This window comes from Aegilops tauschii, chromosome 6, assembly GCF_002575655.3.
Source record: "Aegilops tauschii subsp. strangulata cultivar AL8/78 chromosome 6, Aet v6.0, whole genome shotgun sequence".
NCBI lineage: Eukaryota > Viridiplantae > Streptophyta > Magnoliopsida > Poales > Poaceae > Aegilops > Aegilops tauschii.
Window position 1 is genome coordinate 394,541,803 of NC_053040.3, and position 21,533 is coordinate 394,563,335.

At 55.1% G+C, this 21,533-nt stretch overlaps 1 protein-coding gene across 1 annotated transcript; it reads right to left on the reverse strand.

Moving 5' to 3' along the window:
• Positions 1-12,655: 12,655 nt before the first annotated feature.
• Positions 12,656-13,123, reverse strand: LOC109756352 (uncharacterized). Its single transcript, XM_020315205.1, has one exon. The coding sequence runs from the start codon at positions 13,121-13,123 to the stop codon at positions 12,656-12,658; it is 468 nt and encodes a 155-aa protein (XP_020170794.1).
• Positions 13,124-21,533: the final 8,410 nt, after the last annotated feature.

The window sequence follows — 21,533 nt, forward strand, 5'->3', positions numbered from 1 at the left end:
AACCGAGATGAGCAATCGGTCCCACCGAGTTCGCAATGTAAACTCTCTGTTTCCCTTTCGTAACATTTCGGTCTCACCGAGATGAGTGAATCGGTCCCATCGAGTTTGCCTGACCAACTCTCTGGTTAGCTTATTACCAAAATCGGTTCCACCGAGTTTGTGTAATCCGTCTCACCGAGATTACGTTATGCCCTAACCCTAATGAAATCGGCCCCACCGAGTTGACATGTCGGTCCCACCGAAAATCCTAACGTTCACATTTTGAACTAAATCGGTCTGACCGAGTTTCATTATTCGGTCCCACCGAGCTTGATGATTTGTGTGTAATGGTTAGATTTTGTATGGAGGCTATATATACCCCTCCACCCACTCTTCATTCGTGAGGAGAGCCATCAGAACATGCCTACACTTCCAGCATACATTTTCTGAGAGAGAACCACCTACTCATGTGTTGAGACCAAGATATTCCATTCCAACCACAAGAATCTTGATCTCTAGCCTTCCCCAAGTTGCTTTCCACTCAAATCATCATTCCACCAAATCCAAATCGGTGAGAGAGAGAGAGTTGAGTGTTGGGGAGACTATCATTTGAAGCACAAGAGCAAGGCATTCATCATCAACACACCATCCACTACTAGGGAAAAGCTTATACACAGAATCTTAGCAGTAGCGCTGGGTAAAATGAGGTGCTGCTTCTACTTAGTAGTAGCGCGTGTCACTAAAACGCGCTACTCCTATCGTTTTAGCAGCAGCTCATTTTAGCGAAACGCGCTGCTGCTAAGTTTGAACTGGGGCATAATGGCTAGCCCCACTTAGTAGCAGCGCGTATACAGATACGGCGCTACTGCTATGCTCTGTAGTAGTAGTGCTTTTATTCTACACGCGCTACTACTACATGTGTTGAGGTCAAGATATTCCGTTCCAACCATATGAATCTTGATCTCTAGCCTTCTCCAAGTTGCTTTCATTCAAATCATCTTTCCACCAAATCCTAATATGTGAGAGAGAGTTGAGTGTTGGGGAGACTATCATTTGAAGCACAAGAGCAAGGAGTTCATCATCAACACACCATCTATTACCTTTTGGAGAGTGGTGTGTCCTAGATTGGTTAGGTGTCACTTGGGAGCCTCCGTCAAGATTGTGGAGTTGAACCAAGGAGTTTATACGGGCAAGGAGACCGCCTACTTCGTTAAGATCTACCCTAGTGAGGCAAGTCCTTCGTGGGTGATTGTCATGGTGGGATAGACAAGGTTGCTTCTTCATGGACCCGTCGTGGGTGGAGCCCTCCGTGGACTCGCACAACCATTACCCTTCGTGGGTTGAAGTCTCCATCAACGTGGATGTACGATAGGACCACCTATCGGAACCACGCCAAAAATCTCCGTGTCTACATTGTGTTTGCTCCCTCCAAACTCCTCCCTTTACCTTCATGTGCAATGTTTTACATTCCGCTGCTATACTCTTTGACTTGCATGTGTAGGTTGATTGCTTGACTAGTGCTAAGTTGCTAAAATCTGCCAAGACTTAAAATTGGGAAAAGGATAGATTTTTATTTGGTCAAGTAGTCTAATCACCCCCCCTCTAGACATACTTTCGATCCTACATGATCTCAATGATCTCCCATTCTATGGTGGTGGCTAAGTCCTATTTATAGTGGCCTTAGTCCTCTTCCCAAATGTAAGGCGAGAAGGGATCCCACAACGGCCAAATTTGAAGGGAGACAACTAGTACATGCTATCCTGACAAAAGTAGTCTTCGCCTGCAAAAAGCTCTTGGTCGTGACGCCATGGTGGGCTCGACGACGACCTTCGCTCTTCCTTCCTGGCGGTCTTGGTCTTGTTGCACCAAAATGGAAACCTTTGCTTGATTCCTCGGGACTCTGCGCCTGTGCTTGCCTCCTTAGCACCAAAGAGGAAACTCGTACACTATGCCCGCTGGCACCCGCCTGGCCTTGGTCGTCACGGCTCACTTCTGAACCTCGCGAGGTGCATCTTGCATAGATATCTCCGCTCCTCGGGAGCCATCCTAGGGAGGCCACCCCTCGGGGAGGTTTGGGGTCGTCCGCCTCACGAGGATTGGCCCCTCGCGAGGGTCTTGGGTTGTTGATCCTGAAGCTAGGCCGTACCAGGCTGCCAATGGTGCCACGTCACGGGCCGCAGGCAAGCAAGTCTGGGTACCCCCAGTCCCAGGACGCCGACAGTAGCCCCCGGGCCCAAGGCACGATCGAACTTGGCTTCTAGGCGAAGCCAAGGGGCAAGTGCAGAGCGCCACGGGCCCTAACCGCATGCGGCCTCGATTGACGCATGGCGATTGATGAGACATGGGCGTCTTCGCTTCCCCACGCCGCCTCGGCAACTGTTCGACTTGACGAGACTCTGCTGCATGCAGAGGAAACCCATCATTGTGTGTGATCATGGAGGCCAGCGGTTGGCCTCCTTCTGGCTATAAATGGGGAGAGGTCGGAGCCCCGTTTGCCCATTTCCATCTTCCCGCCGCCTGCTCCTTCTTCTTCCTCTTCGCTTTAGCACCCATGGCGCCAATGAGGAAGTTCTCCGCCGCCGAGAAGGGGAAGGCCCCCAAGGAGGGACTCGGCTCGCCGCCACAAAAGAGAGGGCGAGGCCGCCCCCATAAGTACGCGTGGCTCCTCGGGGGCGTGGGCGCACTCCCTCAGGAGCCGGCGTCGCCCTGGGCAGCCGTGGCGGTGCTTCTTCTCGTGGTGGGAGCCGCCAAGGGCGAGGAAGCCCCTGCGATGAGGGGAGGCGCGTCATGGTTGCCCGGCCTCCTTGGCCGCGCTTCCACTCGACAGAGGCGCTCCCGGAGTTCGTGGTGTGGACGTAGAGGTCGGCCGGAACCCGGCTCCCGCTCCCTCGCGTCTTCACGAATGAGCTGCCAGTCGTGGAGCTAGACAGCCTCTGGCTGCAGGCTGACGGCTGCTACAGCAAGGCTTCATGGGTTGGGGTTGAAGTTACCGTCGCCGGGAGTGTGTCCATGGCCCGTGGCTGGCTGGCGTTCGCCCGCGTGCGTGGCCTGATTAGGAGGTTCACCCTCCACTTCAAGTACGATGGCCTCGCGACCCTCTATGTTAGGGTGTTTGGGGAAGACGACCGTCGCGCAGGCTGCTGCCCTGAAGACGGCAGCGGCGATGCTGAGCATGGCCTTGACGACAGCCGCGACGACGCCGAGGGTGAGCTTGCCCTTGGCGACGGCTGCACTTCCTCTAGCAGCGGCAGCTCCTCCTCCGGCGAGAGCATGAGGAACGGCGGCTACGACCAGCCGCCACGTCTCCGGGCTCACATCAGGGAAGGTGGTGGGTCATCTCGTTGCCATGCTCCAGTGAAGCAGGAGGAAGGCTCAGGCTAAGCCCAAGGGCCACCGGAGTCAGGCCCCGGGAGCTGGTGCGGTCGTGCGGACCGCTTTTGTTTAACCTTTCCTTTCTCCTGCGTTTTGAAAAAAGTAGAGGGCCCTGCCGGGGCGTGTAATGAACCATGGTACTTATTGTCGGATGTGGGGTTCCGGCAAACCCTTAAGGTTCGAACACTAGGGTGCGCGCGAAGTCTTTCCCTCCTACCGAACTACGCCCTAGCTCGCTAAGATCTGGCAGACGAACTCAACGAACTCGCAACACAGAAAGACACGGGATTTATACTGGTTCGGGCCACCGTTGTGGTGTAATACCCTACTCCAGTGTGGTGGTGGTGGATTACCTCTTGGGCTGATGAAGAACAGTACAAGGGAAAGAACAGCCTCCTGAGGTTGAGGTGTTTTGTGCTTGGTGTCTTGGCGGTTGAGAGCTAGGTGAACTGCTCGATGCCCCTACGGTGGTGGGTAGCTCTACTTATATAGGCCCTGGTCCTCTTCCCAAATGTTGAGCGGGAAGGGAGCCAACAACGGCGGGAAAATTTGAAGGGGGGCAGCTAGTACAAGCTATCCTGACAAAAGTGGTCTTCGCCTGCGAAAGGCTCTGGTGGTGACGTCATCTTGGGCTCCACGATGACCTCCGCCTTGCCGTCCTCCTGGTCTTGGTCTCGTTGCACCGATATAGCAACCTTTGCCTGATGCCTCAGTACTCCTTGCCTGCGCTGGCCTCCTTAGCACCAAAGAGGAAACAAGGATGTTGCGCGCGCTGGCGCCCGCCTGGCGCCGATCGTCATGGCTCACGTCACGAGAGCCTCGTGAAGTTTGCCCTGCCTTGATATCTCCGCTCCTCGTGAGCCTACCTGACTAGGCCACTCCTGAGGAGGTCTTGCGTCATCCGCCTCGTGAGGCTTGGACCCTCGCGAGGGTCTTGGATGCCTTGTTGATGAAGATGGGCCGTACGGCCTGCTGGCTTAGCCACGCCGTGGGCCGCAGGCAGGCAAGTCTTGGGACCCCCGTTCCCAGAACGCCGACAGTAGCCCCCGGGCCCAAGGTGCGCTCGGGCTTGGCTTCGCGGCGAAGCCAAGGGTCAAGTACGGAGCGCCACGGGCCCCAAAAGCCTGCGCCTCGGTTGACGCGTGGCGGTTGATTGGACGTGGGCGTCTCCACTTCCCCACGCTGCCTTTGAATCCGCCTAGCTATGCGGCCCCCACGGCCTACATAGTTATTCTTCCTTCGCCCACGCCTGGCTCTTCCAATCTCCCTGCTTCCTCGAGGCCCTACTCTGCCCTGCCAATCCGGCTTACGCTCTGCCTGCTTCATCGCCATGGCGCCGAAACAAGCTGAAAAGGGGAAGAAACCCCTGTCGTTGCCAACTGCGCCTCTGTCTCTTGAGCCGGCGCTCGGCCGGCCTCGGGTGCTCAACGACGAGGCCATGGACAAGGTGCGCCCCATGCTTGCCTCTAGTTTCAACGAGTGGGGAGAAACGGTGGCTTGGCCCGCGTCCCGCACTCGCATGGATCGGGCAGCCACTGAGGTCCCGATCTTCGTTGATGCCCTCTGGGCTGGCTTGATTCCTCCCTTCTCCGCCTTCTTCAACGCGGTGCTCGAGCATTACCAGATCCACATGCTTCATCTCGACCCTCAGTATGTGACCCTTCTGGCCGTCTTCGCCTTCTTGTGCGAGGCCATGGTGGGCATCGCTCCTTCCATGGCCCTCCTCCGCCATTTCTTCTCGTTGCATCTAACCGGTCCCTGGCAGAGCTCTGGGTGCGTGGGCTTCCAAGCCGTGGCCGCGACGGTGGGTGAGGAAATTGACTTCGAGCTGCCTTCGTCCACAAGTGAGTTCCGCACACGATGGGTGTTTGTTGACGCCGGCGTGCTCAGCCTTCTGCTCCAAGTTCCGGCGGGGCCCGCTGTTCCAAACTCCGGTTGGGGCCACCAGAGGCTCTCGAGCCCCCACCTTCCTCTTATCTGGGACAGGCTGAGGCTGTTGAAGGACCGTGGCGTGACCGCACCTATGGTGGTGAAGGAGTTCATCAAGCGCCGGGTTGCTCCGCTTCAGCGCCACTCTCGCCCAATGTGGACCTTGCTCAACAGTCACGACCACATGAGGTTCCAGAAGTCTGGGCTCCCTCTCAGGACGCGGCAGACAGTGCTCAAGGTCTTGACGGGTGTCCCTTTGCCGGCCGAAATGCCTAGGAAGAATTGCCTGCTGTATCGCTACAAGAACAAGGACAAGTTTGCAGCGAGCATGCCTTCCCTAAACGAATGGGGGCTGCGGCCGATCGGTCTGGTGGGGCCCCGCGAGAACCCCGTCGTCGTGGTTCCCTTCCTTGCCGTTGGTGCCGAGCTCACCCCAAGTGGGGGTGCAGGAGGCCAAACTCTGACGGAGGCTGGTGGCCCAAGTGCTGAGGAGCACATGCTGAGTGGTAGTCCTAGGGCGTCATCCTCGGGAGCTTGCGACCCCCCTCTTGAAATGCTGGTCGCTGAGGAGACGCAGCGTGCGGCTCCCGAGGCTAAGGCCCCGGAAGCCTCGGGAGTTGGTGGTGAGGCGGTGCCCGGCTATTTGCCGCATCTGGGCACCCCTGAAGTTGTCTCTCCAAGCTCTTCGCCCCGTGCAGGCCGCCACGTCCAGCGATACGGCCGGCTCTGCGTCAATTTCGCGGAGCTCCTCAAGAGGAGAGGATCCCCGAGCGGCAACAACATCTTTGGACCGCTGAAGCGGAGGAAGTACATCGCCGTTGACGTGTAAGTATCGTATTGCTGTGGCACCTTGTGTGTTGTTTTCCATCTCCTGACGTCAGTTCTTCAGGGCTCCTTCCATCGAGGCGGCTGCGGCTCCTGAGAAACGGCCTCCTCCTTCCTCGACTCCCCCATCGGCCTTGAGAGTTCCTGGTCTGCTTACCGCCCCTGGAGCAGGGTCGGTTGGGGGAGCATCTCCGCCTTCGTGGCGCGCTGAGCCCGCGGCTTCGTCACTCCTCCCCCATGGTCTGGCGTGGAGCCTGGTGGGCGTGCCCAAGACCCCTCCTTTGCTCATGGACAATAGCTGGTTGGCTTCGATCTTCGGCTCCTCTTCATGCAGCGTGCCCCGATCGGCTCGGGCTTCTCGCGAGGACTAGCTGACGTCAAGTGCAGCGTTAGCCCCCAGCCCCCTGCCGGGTGGTGGCGCGCCACTTGGCGCCCCGCCCGCTGCCCCGGACGTGGAGGACGAGGTGGGCCGAGCGTTCGAGCTCGAGCGCGGGCGGAGCGTAGTTCGTCACGAGCTCTTCCAGGAGGCGATGGGCGCGATGAGTCGACTGGGTGAAGAGCTCGTTGGTGTCGACTCGCGCCTTGAGGCTGAAGGTCTCCGGCTGGTGGAGGAGCAGCGCAAGCTGAAGGTGGCCATCAACCTCGGTCGCTATCAGCGCGACCTTGAGAATGCGAAGGCCGAGGCGTCCCTCAAGATCGCCTATGAAGCCCTCTCGCGAGCCTTGGAAGAGGCTCGTGAGGCTGACCGTCGTCGCGAGGCTGCGGAGAAGCGCGCGTGGGAGCTCCAGGCCTGGAGTGCGTCCCTTGAGCACCAGGTGGAGGCGCGCAGGGCCGCTCTTGCATCGCTGAGGGGGACGCCCGTGGAGGAAGAGGAGGTCCGGAAGCGTGATGAGGCGCTGGCCCTGGAAGCCGTGGAGCGCAGCCTCGAGCTCGAGCAACTGGAGACGAGGGAGCGTCAAGTTGCTCAAGCAGAAGATGCCGTCGGGGCTCGCGAGGCCAGAGTTGAGGAGGAGGTCAATCGCCGGGTGGCCAAGGTTCGCGCAGACCTGGAGGGTAGGTACGACCTGAAGCTGAAGCTCGTGGGTACGGAGGATGCGGGCAGGGCCGCTGCCCTCAGGCCCAGGTTGGATGAGGCTGCGAGGCGCGCGGAAGCCACGGCCGCCGCCCTGGTTACGGTGCAGGCGGACTTGGCCTCCGCCCGCGCCGAGCTGTGTTCCCTTTGGAGGCGGGTTGATGATGCTGAGGCCGTCGCACGGCAAAACATGGAGGAAATGCTCCAACGACGAATGCTGGAGCGCGAGCATGCCCCTATGCTTCAGGGTCTCAGGAACAGGGCCAATATCGCCCTGGGCCATATTTGCGACGTGGAGGCGCCGACCCCTCACTCAAATGATTATGCCAGCCACCTGACCTTCTTCACCGAGGTGGTGACGCGCCTGGAGGCTCGATCTGCCAGAGCTCGCCAGCTTGTGGAGGAAAGGGGTCGTGGCCTGCTTGAGCACGCTTTCTCCCGTGTCTTCAGCCACCTCCTCAATGCCGACCCCAACTTTGATTTCGACGCCGCGATCGCCCCCGTACCCACGGCTGTCCGGGGCGACCTGGCGCGTTGGGTTGAGGACAATGTGGACGCGTTGGTCAGGGCCTTCACCTCGGAGGATGACGCGGTGGTGGTCGCCGCAGACGAAGGCGACGTGGTTGACGACGGGGATGGGGGCGTCGCCGATGGCGGTGACGATGCCGACAAAGACAATGACGACGCGAGTGACGCATCCGCGGGTGATGCAGCGAGCGACATTTCTGGCTGATCCCATGTTCTCCTGTCGTTTCATCCTGCACACAAACTCGGGCGTGGCCCTTGGAAAACTTGTAAGAGCATTTTGAGAGGGGGAGCCCCTCATGTAAGCAAATTGCAGTTTTACTTTCCTATACGGTGTGAGTTTGTGTCCTCGCGGACTCGTTAATCCAGGTGCGAGTTTTCTATCATGGTTTACCTTAGTTAGCGCCAGCTTCGAGCTGGGTCGCGAGGCGTCGAGTTTCTGAGAATCCTGCGAAGCTTGTCGCCCCGTCAGAAGGGGCCCCACGAGAGTTGAGCACCAGTTGCAGTGCTAGTGCGTGCTTGGCGTGCGTGTGCTTCGCACAGTCCCGCTCGCGAGGAGCTCATGAGGGGAAGGCGACGGAAATGAGTCCCAGACAAAACGAGATCCAGAAGGCAAGAAATTGCTTGAACAAGAAAAGGCTCCCCCCGCGCGCATCGATAAAAACTCGGCTTCAACTCAAATCCAGATCCAGAAAGCAAAGCTACAGAAAGAGAGATCCAAAGCAAAAGGCCGCGTCCAGCACATAGTCTAGTCTTCTGGTCTTCAAGTCTTCTCACCAGCGCGGAGCTAAGTGCTGACACTAGGCGTGGGAGGGAGCCCCAGGGCCTGAGGCTGGCACCCCTGAGACTCCGGGGCGTGTACAACCCCAACTCATTATTACGTGAGAGTGTCACGGGCGACGAGCTTCACAGGCACTGGGCCTTCTTCACAGGTACCGGCCTTACTTCATATCGCCAGACGAGGGCCCCGCCTTGCGCCACCCTTGACCTCCTTTGAGCCGACCAGTCACCGGGACGACACAAAAAACGGGAAGAGGACGCTAGCGGTGCCCTCGGCGACCACAGGTCCTCTGCCGGGGGAAGGGTCGTCGAGGCCTCCCCGGCAGAGGGCCTACCTCCGGGTGTCGCCAGGCGTCGCGCGACGCGGGGAGGGGCCTTCCTCCTGGCTCCCTCCTGGCGCCCCCCAGCGTGTTTCCCTTGTTCGAAGGGGTGCTGCCGTGCCAGGGTCGTCGATCAACGCTGCAACCTGATTCATCTGTAGCCCATGGTTAGCGTAAGCCTGTTCCTGAGGGATTAGCGGTACCATGTAGTTGCCGTTGCCGGCGCGATCGTCGTGGTTCTCCGTTGGTTCTTGGAAAGCTTCGGCTCCTAGCGCCCCCTATCCCCAATCTTCTCCAACGAATGAGCCGGGGTCGTCCTCCGGCGCGTACTCTTGGTCCATCATGCGAGGCACGTAGGCCTCCGGGGCCGTCACCCCGAACACCTCGCCGTGGTGCCCCACGCTCCATGTTGCTCGGTCCATGGTGGCGTCCTGAGGATGGTAGTGTTGCATCCGGCTAGGACCATGGGGGGCGACGCTTGCGGCCGTGCTTGTCGCGGGCGGCATGGGGGCGGCGGAGCCCCCTATGCCGATGGCCGTGCTGATGTTGACGAAGCCCCCGGGCGTAGTTGATGGTGCACATCTGTGGTGAGGCTCGCCGCGTGGCCCTGCAGTGCCTGAGGAGAAATTCGATAGCAGAAAGGTGGTGCTCCCGACGCCGCTGCATCCAGCAGCTCGGCAACACACTCCAGCAGTGCATCCCGGCCGCTTTCCATCAGCCTGCATCGCAGCAGCTCCCTTGCCACGGTGAGCGCTGCCCGCATGTTTGCTTGCTCCCGCCGTGAGTGCGGCGTCGTTGCTGCGGCATGGCTCGCTGCTCTTGCAGCGGCCCGTACTTGCCGCGGGGTGAGGGTGGACGACGCATGGCCGCGCTGGCCGCGTCAGGCGGAGTTTGGCGGCGCTCGCGCCGCCTGGAGCGCGGGGTCGAAGTCTTCATGGGCAGGCGGCGCTGCCCGGGCTGGCCAGGCTACCCAGCGGTCGGAGCCGACCCTTGAGTCGCCGGACATCGTGGCTGTGGAGCGTCGGCGAGCTGGTCGGCGGATAAGAAGCTCTGGCACACCCCTACCTGGCGCGCCAAATGTCAGATGTGGGGTTCCGGCAAACCCTTAAGGTTCAAACACTAGGGTGCGCGCCAAGTCTTTCCCTCCTACCGATCTACGCCCTAGCTCGCTAAGATCTGGCGGACGAACTGGACGAACTCGCTACACAGAAAGACACGGGATTTATACTGGTTCGGGCGACTGTTGTGGTGTAATACCCTACTCTAGTGTGGTGGTGGTGGATTGCCTCTTGGGCTGATGAAGAACAGTACAAGGGAAGGAACAGCCTCCTGAGGTTGAGGTGTTCTTGTGCTTGGTGTCTTGGCGGGTGAGAGCTAGGTGAACTGCTCGATGCCCCTACGGTGGTGGCTAGCTCTACTTATATCGGCCCTGGTCCTCTTCCCAAATGTTGAGCGGGAAGGGAGCCAACAACGGCGGGCAAATTCGAAGGGGGCAGCTAGTACAAGCTATCCTGACAAAAGTGGTCTTCGCCTGCGAAAGGCTCTGGTGGTGACGCCGTCTTGGGCTCCACGATGACCTCCGCCTTGCCGTCCTCCTGGTCTTGGTCTCGTCGCACCGATATAGCAAGCTTTGCCTGATGCCTTGGTACTCCTCGCCTGCGCTGGCCTCCTTAGCACCAAAGAGGAAACAAGGATGCTACGCGCGCTGGCGCCCGCCTGGCGCCGATCGTCATGGCTCACGTCACGAGAGCCTCGTGAAGTTTGCCCCGCCTTGATATCTTCGCTCCTCATGAGCCTACCTGACTAGGCCACTCCTGAGGAGGTCTTGCGTCATCCGCCTCGCGATGCTTGGATGCTCGCGAGGGTCTTGGATGCCTTGTTGATGAAGATGGGCCATACAGCCTGCTGGCTTAGCCACGTCGTGGGCCGCAGGCAGGCAAGTCTGGGGACCCCCGTTCCCAGAACGCTGACACTTATGCTACTATGCTATGTTTATTGTTCTGATGTTATGCTGTGATGTTCATGCGCCGAGTAGGTGCAGTAGGACAACTTAGCTTGATATACTCATGGTAGCCTCCAACCTCGCGAGGGCGCATCCTTCAGCATCTAGTGAGGCCTCCTTGCTGCTAACTCAGGAGCCGTTGGCCTGAGGAGACATCATAAAGCTGCAGAATTGTTAGGAAATTTGTTGGGTGTCCTGTTCTTCCTTGCGTGAGCCCTTAGGCATGGGCTACTCGTGGCTTAGCGCATCGCGTCGCGGTACCCGGGGGGCACAGACTTAAGAAGGCGCACAAATCACAAGCACATTCGAGAGCGCCCCGCGAAGATCCAGGACGGCGAAGCTCTGGAGTGACTAGGCTTTGGCGAGGTGTGTTTGCGGCGTTGGCGAGCTCAACGCACACACACACCTGCCCAGCCCCCGCGCGAGGCGCACGAGGAAGAGCGACGGGCAACTGCCGCTCTCCCTGATCCAAAACGAAAAGGCGAGCGGAGCAAAAGGAGATAAAACCCAACTTGGCAATCGAGAAACGCTAGGGCTCCAAATTCCATTAAAAAAGTTGCAAACCAGCTACAGAAAGCAAGCAAATGAACAGCCACGTCTGGCACCTAGTCTAGTATTCTCACCAGCGCGGAGCTAAGTGCTGCCACTAGGACGTGGGAGGGAGCCCCCATGCCCAAGGGCGGCACTCCGGAGACTCCGGGGCATGTACAGCCCCACTCATTATTACGTGAGAGTGTCACAAGCGGAGACCTACACAGGCACTGGGCCTTGCTTCATGGGTAGAACTTCTGGAGGTGCTGGATGTTCCCGGCGTTCTAGATGGGGATCGGGTCCTGCGTCTCCAGGCACGCGGTGCCTGGCCTGGAGAGGCGGGCAATCCTAAATGGACCCTCCCACATGGGTGAGAGCTTATGCAACCCCTCCCTGGAGAGCACCCGCCTCAGGACGAGATCGCCCACCTCTACCGTCGTGGAGCGGCCGCTGCGGCAGTGGTGCCGCCGCAACGCCTGCTGGTACGTACCTTGCCGCCTGGAGCGAGGCTTGACGGCAGCGTTCCTCCCCCAGCACGAGGTCCATCCCCCACATGGCGTCCTAACGTGCCTCGTCAAATGGCAAGACCCGCGTGGAGCGATGCTTGACCTCGTGAGGGAGAACCGCTTCGGCTCCGTAGATGAGGAAGAACGGAGTCTCGCCTGTCGGCTTGGTGGCGGTGGTGCGGATGGACCATAGCACGGACTGCAGCTCATCGAGCCAGCCCCTGCCGCAGGCCTCGAGCTTCTTCTTGAAGGTTCTTGTCTTGAGGCCCCTCAGGACCTCCGCGTTGGCGCGCTCAGCTTGGCCGTTGCTTTTGGGGTGTGCCACTGAGGCGTAGCATACCTGGATTCCAAGGTTAGCACAATATGTTTTGAAGAGGTTGCTAGTGAACTGTGAGCCGTTGTCAGTGGTGATACGATTAGGGACCCCGAAGCAGCTCACGAGGCCCTTGATGAACTTGACTGCCGAGCCGGCCGGGATGGTGTGGACAGCTTCCACTTATGCCCACTTGGTGAACTTGTCGATGGCGACGTAGAGGTAGCGGTAACACCTGGGCACCTGTGGGAACGGTCCCAAGATGCCCAGCCCCCAGACCGCAAACGGCCATGTGAGTGGCATGGTCTGGAGGCCCTGTGCGGGCTGGTGGATCTGCTTGGCGTGGAACTGGCAAGCCTCGCAGGACTTGACCAGCTCAGCAGCTTCGTCGAGCACCGTGCGCCAGTAGAACCCGCTGTGAAATACCTTTCCCACAAGGGTGCGTGATGAAGAGTGGTGCCCCCAGTCCCTGCCATGTATGTCCGTCAGCAGGTCACGTCCCTACTCCCTGGAAATGCATCGCAAGGAGATGTTGTTTGGGCGCCTCAGGTAGAGCTCACCATCCTGAACGCAGTACGCTGTAGCCTGACGTGCCACCCACTCTGCGTCCTCCTCCTTATCTGGTAGGGTGCCCCGCAGCAGGTACGCCTTGAACTCCTCAGTCCAACATCCCTCCTGAGGTTCCAGCGCAAGAAGGAGGCGAGCTCCTGAGGTCGGGCCACATGCTGGGGCGCCCGACGAAGGGGCCTCAGGGAGGTCCTCGCGAGGCGGTACTGGTTCTGCTGAGGGCGGAGCTGCAGACGGCTTGAAGAGTCGTTCCTCAAAGACGTCGGGCTCCTTAGGCAGGCGCCGTGACGCCCTCTTAGCGATGTCGTCTGCATCCTTGTTTGTGCCGCGCGGCACATGCTGCAGTTCTAGACCCAAGAATTGTTTTTCAATTTTGCGTACCTCCACAAGGTATGCCTCCATGTGCTCGTCCTTCGGCTCGTATACTTTGTTGGAGAAGTTGACGAGGAGCTGAGAGTCGCCCTTGACACTACAAAAAAAAGACACATCCGTGACATTTTCGGCCGAACGTAATTTTTCTGTCATACTTATGACACTTCTATGACGATAATTGTGACAAAACCCGGTATCATCATAGATGTGGTGGGCTCCTACTTCTATGACAAAAAATCATGACAGAAAATGGGCTTTTCGTCCTGGGCGGGCTGGAGACGCAACTGCATGACATTCTTTGGGCCGTCCATGACGGAAAAACCTGTGGTAGAAGCGAGGGCGAGGAAAATATCGGGGTGTTCCCGGTTACGGTAGGTGGTCAGGGCCGAGCGATGCGCGTTTCTCTTGTACACGCACGCACGTGGGTGCGAGGCGTTGGGCTCAAACTGAACCCGAGCGAGGCGTTGGGCTCTAACTGAACCCGAGCGATTGCACTGCAGGCTACGCGTTACTGAACCCGAGCGATCGATCGATGGCTGTTAACTGAACCCGATCGAGCGATTTCTTCGCTACTGCTGCTAACTGAAGCCGATCGATGCTGCCTCTGGATGAACAGTGAGTGCTGCTAGGGGGTTTGGATGAACAGTTCCCGGTGGGGGTGGATGAACAGGACCCCGTGGTGCTGCCTCTTGATGAACAGGACCCCGATCGATCGAGCCGGTTGGGGCTGGATGAACAGGACCCCGTGGAGGGCTGGATGAATAGGACCACCCCATGGAGGGCTGGATGAACCGTAGACGATGGAGGGCTGGATGAACAGTAGCCCGTGGCAGGGTGGCTGAACAGGAGCCCGTGGAGAGGGCTGGTTGAACAGTAGCCGGTGGAGTAGGGCGCGGTGGAGGCTGGATGAACAGGAGCCCGTGGATGAACAGTCGCAGGTGGAGGCTGGAGGAGGTCGACGGTGGATGAATAGTAGCCCGTGGAGGCTGGAGGGGGTCGACGGTGGATATGAACAGTATCTCGTGGAGTCCCGTTTTGCGGTACGCCACACCCCTCCCGATGAACAGGACCCCCGTTTCAACCATAACGCTCCAACACAAGTCCGTTTCGTCCGTTTTGCGGTACGCCACACCCCTCCCGATCAACAGGACCCCCGTTTCGACCGTAGGAGGTCCGTTTCCTCCGTTTTGCGGTACGCTAGACCCCTCCCAATGAACAGGATCTCATTTTGACCATGGTCGGTTGAACACAAGGCCGTTTCCTCCGTTCTGCGGTACGCCAGGCCTCGTTTCCATCGGTTGTTCCGTCCAAGCCCTCCCGATGAACACGACGACGCATTCCATTCCGACCCAGCCGGTTGGCTCCCCACACGACGACGATGATGTTTCTCCGTTCTGACCCAGCCATGTACACGAGCCCTGGCCGTACGTACGCGCAAGTAGGCGTTCGAGACCCCTCCCGTATGTACGTACGTGGCCGTATTTACTTTCTTGCACCCTGGCCGCTGTACGTACGTGTACATGCTACGTGTGCGCCTCTACATCAACCAGTATGTACGTACACGTTCGCGACCAGAATGACAACGCTACATATGCTTCGACCAGGTGGGTCCCGACTGTCAGGCACTTCCTTGCGTGCGAAGATATAGCTGGTGGGTCCCAGCTGTCAGGGGGGCGGATCGTTTTTTTTTGCCCGGACACACTTCCTTGCATGTGAAGATGTAGCTGGTGGGTCCCTGCAGTCAGGGGGGAAACATTTTTTTTTGCGAAGTACGGTGGCCCGTGCGGTTGGTCCCTGCTGTCAGGTGGAGGAATAATTATTTTGCGCGTAATAAGGAGGCACTTCCTTGCGGCCGCCGTGGACCCATCTGTCAGCCTCTCCACGTACAGTACTCTTCCGATGGAAATCGTTCCTTGACCACGTTGACCACACCACGCCGAGAGCACCAGGGCGGTGGACGACGGCGAGGCCTAGGAAGGGGACGACGCGGAGCTGGGGAAGACGCGGCAGTGGAAGCCCGCGCGAAGAGGAGTACGAGGGTTCACTGGTTCGGCTGCGGTGTGAGGCTGCCGTCGCCGCAGAATAACAGGGTGTGTGTGTGAGTAGAGGGATGGCCTGGCCAGCGGTGGGAGTAGTAGGGGGCGGTGAGGCCTCCGCGGCATCACAGCCGGCCACGGGAGGCAGGAGCACGCGGCACGACCGGCGCTGGTTTGGGCGGTTGGAGCAAGAAGACCAGAGGTTGAAGAAGCACTACGGCCGTTGGATGGACATCCTACGGTCACTGGAGCTAGAATCGTTCATATTGACTAAAATGACAAAGCCCTCCGTCCCCGTCAACTTAGTAGGCTCACAAGTCAGCCTCCCACCAAGGGGGAGTATTCATTTTTTCTGCATAATAAGGAGGCACTTCTGGTGGGTCTAAGCTGACAGCGGGGGGAATGTTTTTTCACGAAATACGATGACCCGTCCAGTGGGTCCCAGCAGTCAGGGGGAAACGTTTTTTTCGCAAAATACGGTGGCCCGTCCGGTGGGTCCCTGCTGTTAGGTGGAGGAATCATTATTTTCCGCGTAATAAGGAGGCACTTCCTTGCTGCGGCCGTGGACCCAGTTGTCAGCCTCTAACGTACAGTACACTTCCGATGGAAGTCGTTCCTTGACCACGTTGACCACGCCGCATTCTGTTGCATGCATGCGTCCATGGGCGTGGTGCGTCCCCACTGTCAGCCTCTCACGTACAGTCATCTTCCAATGACTCTCGGTTGTTGACCATGTTGACCACATCGTGCCGAGCACACCAAAGGCCGGTGGACGAGGGCGAGGCCCCAGACTAGAACGACCCGGAGATGGGGAAGACGGGGCAGTGGAGTCGCAGATGGAGAGGAGTGGGAAACTTAACTAGTTTGGGTGCGCGGCAGCACAGCCGCGGTGCCGCCCACAGGAGACAGGAGCAAGAACAGAGGTTGAAGAAGGAGCACGGCTGTTGGATTAACATCCAACGGTCCAGCTGCTAGAATCATTTGTTGATTAAGTTGACAAAGCCCTGCGTACACGTCCGCTTAGTAGGCCCACAAGTCAGCCACCAAATCTGACGGGTCCCAGCTGTCAACGGGAGGAATATTTTTTTCCGCATAACAAGGAGGCACTTCCTTCCATGCGAAGATACAGTCGGTGGGTCCCAGCTGTCAGGTGGAGGAAACATTTTTTTAGCTTAATAAGGAGGAACTTTCCTTGCGTGCGACCATGGACCTCGCGGATCCCAGCCGTCAGGCTCTCCACGTACAGTCCTTTTCCGATGACTCTCGTTTGTTGACCACGCCGCACCGAGCGCAGCAAGGTGGTGGACGACGGCGAGGCCCCGGACGGGGACGACTCGGAGATGGGAAGACGCAGTAGTGGAGTCGCAGATTGAGTGGAGGATAAGGGTTATAACTAGTTCTGGTGCGGCGTGGGGCTGCAGTCGATGGAGAATAACAGGAGGTGTGGAGGGGTGGAGGGATAGCCTGGCCGACGGTGGGGTAGCGCTTCGCAGCGATGCGTGCTAAGCAGAGCCGCTAGCCGCCGGAGGCTGGACCAGGCGGTCCCGGCGACGCTGGAGGAAGAAGACGAGAGATTGAAGGTGCATGCCGACCAAGTTGACAATGCCCTGCATAGGCTTCGACCTATTAGCCCACATGTCAGCCTGCAAAAATGTGGCATATATTTAACCCATGTTTTCTAGAATGTACAGTCCATTTGCTGGGCTGGGTGAACAAATAATTTCGCGTCAATGCGGCCCATTTATATTATCTAAGAAATCCCAGCCCATTTGCACTTCCTTCAAATACACGAATTAGCTGGGCTCGTTATATATATAATGTTATGTTAGAAGGAGCAATTAATATCAAAAATAAACCAGAGAGGCACATTTTTTATATACATAATTAACAAATTAGCGAGTTATTGCTCAAAATAAAAATGAGCGCGTTATTATTACATTGGTCCTTAAAATCTTCGCAAGCTTTTGTACGCAATCACCAGGATTTTCCTTGCCTGTGAGTCAAAAACAACCAGGATTTTCCTTGCCAACTTCTGTTAAACATTTACTTTTATAAGTTAATAACATGTGGGATGTTTTTATAATGTATATATAAGTCTATAAAATATACGATAATAGTAATAATATAAATATATATAATGTGGTTAAAAAATACATTGGGCTGTTGATCTTTAAGAAAAAGCCCATAGGCCGGTATGGACCTCAAAAAATAAGTTGAAACCATTGTCACCGTATGTCATGGGCTATGCATGTTAAAATACAAAACCTAGGCCTAGCTGATACTTGTTCGCCCTCCGGAAAAAAATGATACCAGATCCCCGAGCAAACTGGATTAAAGAGGGGGCCGGCGGCACGACTGAAGAAGCACATCAGGAGCGATTTTTTTTCTTCAGTGGATGGCTCTCGATGGCGTTTTTTTACTTGCCTCTGCACCATACAACTTGTATTTTTAGCCTCCTAGTCCGTGGTGGACTAGCAGTCCATTTGCTAGGCGGGCCAACCTACAGAAACCAGCACTCGATTTTTCATCAAGCCCCAAAAACAACGCAATACTATGTTTGTTTTGAGGCCGAAAACATTACGGCAGGGGTTGAGCGGGGGAGGGGGCAAGACAGAGCAAAAAGATTAAAAAGAGCTGATGCGCCGTTGCTACCCTAACAAAGCAGGTGCAACTCTTCTCGGGAAGAAAGTGTGCCGTTGACACCCACACGTCACATACCCCACAGTAGGCATACTAACAAGTTCACACACAAGCACAACAGAAAAGGTAAACATTCGTATCAAAATCAGGTTCACAGGACACGTTCATATTAATAGCCAACATTCACTATCAACAACTCAAAAGATTCATATATAAACAAGTTCAGCATGTCTACGGATCCAAATGATTGATAGATCACACAACAATATTAATAGATAATTCACAAAAAGATTCAGATATACACATGTTCAGTATGTTTATGCATCCAAATGATTGAGATCACAGCCAATATGATCCATGGACGAACTTTAATTACCTAGGGTACAGACTGGTAAATGGTGTTCAGTCGGAGGTACTTCTTGCTAAAATAAATGCTTGTACGAGTAATCTTTCAAGTACATAAGAGGCAGCACAGATAATCTGAACTTTGCTTGTAGGTTTATCCTCAAATAGTGGCCTCATGTCGAGGGAGGTTTGAGCAACTTGGCCACTACTTTCATCCAACTAGTTTACTGGCTCATCTTGGTCCTGTAGCTCGCCAAAATTCTACATTGTAGACGAGAAAGGAGGCGGTTGAGAAAATGAACCACCCAATTTTTTTGTGCAGTTCAACTGAAATGGAGCATCCCTGGCGTGCAGACTGATTAAGTGCCAGATGAATATACGCGTCAACCAACTTGTCTGGAATCTTTAGACTCCATGCCATACAGTTCGCTACCATATGTGCCGATAACCAAAAGGCACAAGTTGGGACCAAAGACTGGACTGCGTTTTTCTGGGCTATGCGCCAAGCAATATTTTTGGCGTTCACTCTCCTAATACTTGGAGTTTGACAATTGGTTGACGCCGGTTGATACTCGAATGAATATAGGCACTTCTTCTTGTCAACATCGATGCTTGTCTGAGTGAACTTTGGAGTACATAGTAGCAGCATAAGTACCTGTGCATCTGATCTTTTTGTGCAGTTCTACTGAAATCACCCGATGTAATGATTTGCCTACAAGTTCAGGTCCAAGTTACTCCTTTATGAAATTGGCAAATAGTAGCACAATACCAAATTACCAATACATATGACAAGCACAATAATCAGGATAAAGACCAGTACCAACCTGTGTGAGGTAGCATATCAATTACTATTTCCTTTGACTGGAAGCCGAGATAAGCCAAGCAACTGACAGCTAAGGAAGAATGCAAGCCAATATTAGCGACTAACAGGAAAGGAAGGAAGCTATTGAGGCAATGAAGCACCCAAAGTTTTTGTGCAGTTCCACCAAAATCAAGCATCCCTGTTGGCACATATATTGAGAGAGTGAGATTACTGTAATAGTGGGACTAGTTGATGAAACATACACTAACAAATAGAAGCACCCTCATTATCTTAATGGGTAAAGCTAGCATTCCCTCCCTGCTCCACCACATGATTCACCTCCATAGACAAACATACACACGTACATGATTCAGCATAGGGTGCTACTAAAGATTTGTTTAACTCCGATAGGAAAATTAGGCAGCAATAAATTAGTGGTACTTAAGTACTCCTAATTAATTAAGTGAGACAGCAGAAGTGGAAGGGCTCCCTGGAGGATCGTCTCACATGTAAGGTAGTCGTTGCCGGAGCCCTTGAATGGCCTCGACTGAGGCATCTGGCTTCAGCAAGATCGCCTTGGCACTGTTTACTCTTCTTCCTCTTCATGCTCTGTTTCTCATTCTCCTCACCAGTTGGTGAAACCAAGTACATGATTGGCCTTCTATTTTAGAATTGGTTTTGTCAGTGAGGGAGTACAAGTGTACTAGTAAAAAATAGCATTATTTTCTCATGGCAGTCGCAAAATAGAGATGAACACATGGATTAAATATCATTCTTACCTAAAGGAAGGTTATGGTGCCAATATGGATGATGAGGATTGGAACACAGATCTCCCTTTGTGCGGTTCCACCGAAATGAACCAACTGTTCCATTCTGACATTCCAGTTAAACAGCACAAAAGTCACTTCTTTTAAGAAGAGTTTTGTGCAGTGCACCAAAAGGTCACAACAGCAACGAGGTGAAATGGATATCCCTGTTTGCACAAAAAGGTACAGAGGAAATAGTTAGAGTCTCAAACAATTACAGGCAAAAACATTTGGCTAAACTTGTCATGGCTTATAACAGTGGCATGGCTTCATTTTTACCAGGGGCATTAGATTAAGAACAGCTAAATATTTGGTATAAGGGCATGGGACAGTGGGTGCACCAGCAGTCCAGCACCATGTACCTAAACAGGGGCATAAAGTGGTGATTCATAGTTTGTTGCCCCGATAAACAAACATCCAAGAAACATATCTGGGTTGGTCCCATTTTTGTTCACTCTAGCCACCTACTCCTATGTGTGGATAGCAAATCTAGTCCTGGTCATACCACTGTGTACAGCGTTACCCCTATATTTCCCTTTTCGACCAAGAGACCGGTTGGATGACCAGTCTGTACGACTTTCACCCCCTTTCCTTCCTGTTTGTACCAAGTCCGATGTACTACATACTAAATTCCCCCACCCCCGATTTATTTCTTGTTTGAACCAAGTACAAGATTCGACTCCATGAAGTAGCTTTACCTCTAACAATAGAAGAAAAAAATAGGTGACGTTGGACCATCCGATCGAGAGGGGCTGAGAGGTAGAAAATGATGCACATGCAGCGACGTAGCGAGCTGGGGAAGTAGAGCTAAGGCGGTTTTGAAGGAAGATATACCTGAAGGTCGTCGGGATGTGGATAGGTGGGCGGCGGGAGGCCGGATCCGCCCACACTAGGGCAACGACGAAGGGATCGGAGGACCTCCCGCGCCGGTGCTCGGCCAGAGATAACGGTGCGGCCGGCATTGGGTCTCCTCCCTCGCTGTCGACGACGGCCTAAACGCCGCCCCTCCTCCCCTTCACCGGTGGAGGGGGATACGTCCAGATGTGTAACCAGTGGTGAGGATAGAAAGACAGTGTTTTTTGAAGGGAGAAAGACAGTGTTACCACCCCTATCTTGTTCAGATCTAGAGAGGATGAGAGTGTGTGAATAGAGCAACCCTAGCAAGCAAGCGCGGAGGCTCCGGCCTATATATACGTAGTGGGGCAGTTTTCCTTTTTCACTCCATCAAAACAATCATTTAAAATTGTTTCCTATGTGCCAGGTCGCCGTTTTTTTAGTTGTTGATTGTTTTTTTGAGATAGCTACCCGCTTGTTCCAAGTGGTGTTACGGTGTGCCAGGTTGCACTTTGTATCGTTCAAGTCTGGTACAAGTCCCTTCATTAAATGAACAACCACCCCCTTGTAAAAATTGTGAACAAGCCCGCAGCTAAAATTATCGGAAACGTGGGTTGCCCCAACATGCATTATTATTTATATTTTCTACTCCCTCTGTTCCTAAATATAAGTCTTTTTATTAGCCACACCTAAGACAAGAATTTTTTTTATTAGCAGTGAACCCCACATGTGATAGACACAAAAAGTGTGGCAAGATTCCCCTAGGCAAGCCAAAGTGTGTCTAACAATTTGAGTAACTCAAGTTAGGCAAGTGTGGCAAGTGTGTGAAAAATAATGTGGCAACATAAGACAAACATAGTCACAATCCAAACAGCCCCGTAATTTTTTGTGACATGCATGAAAATTTGGTTAGTTAAATTTATAGTCAAAATTTGGCAAGGTGCATCAAATCAACACATGCAAGTATCAAAAGGGAA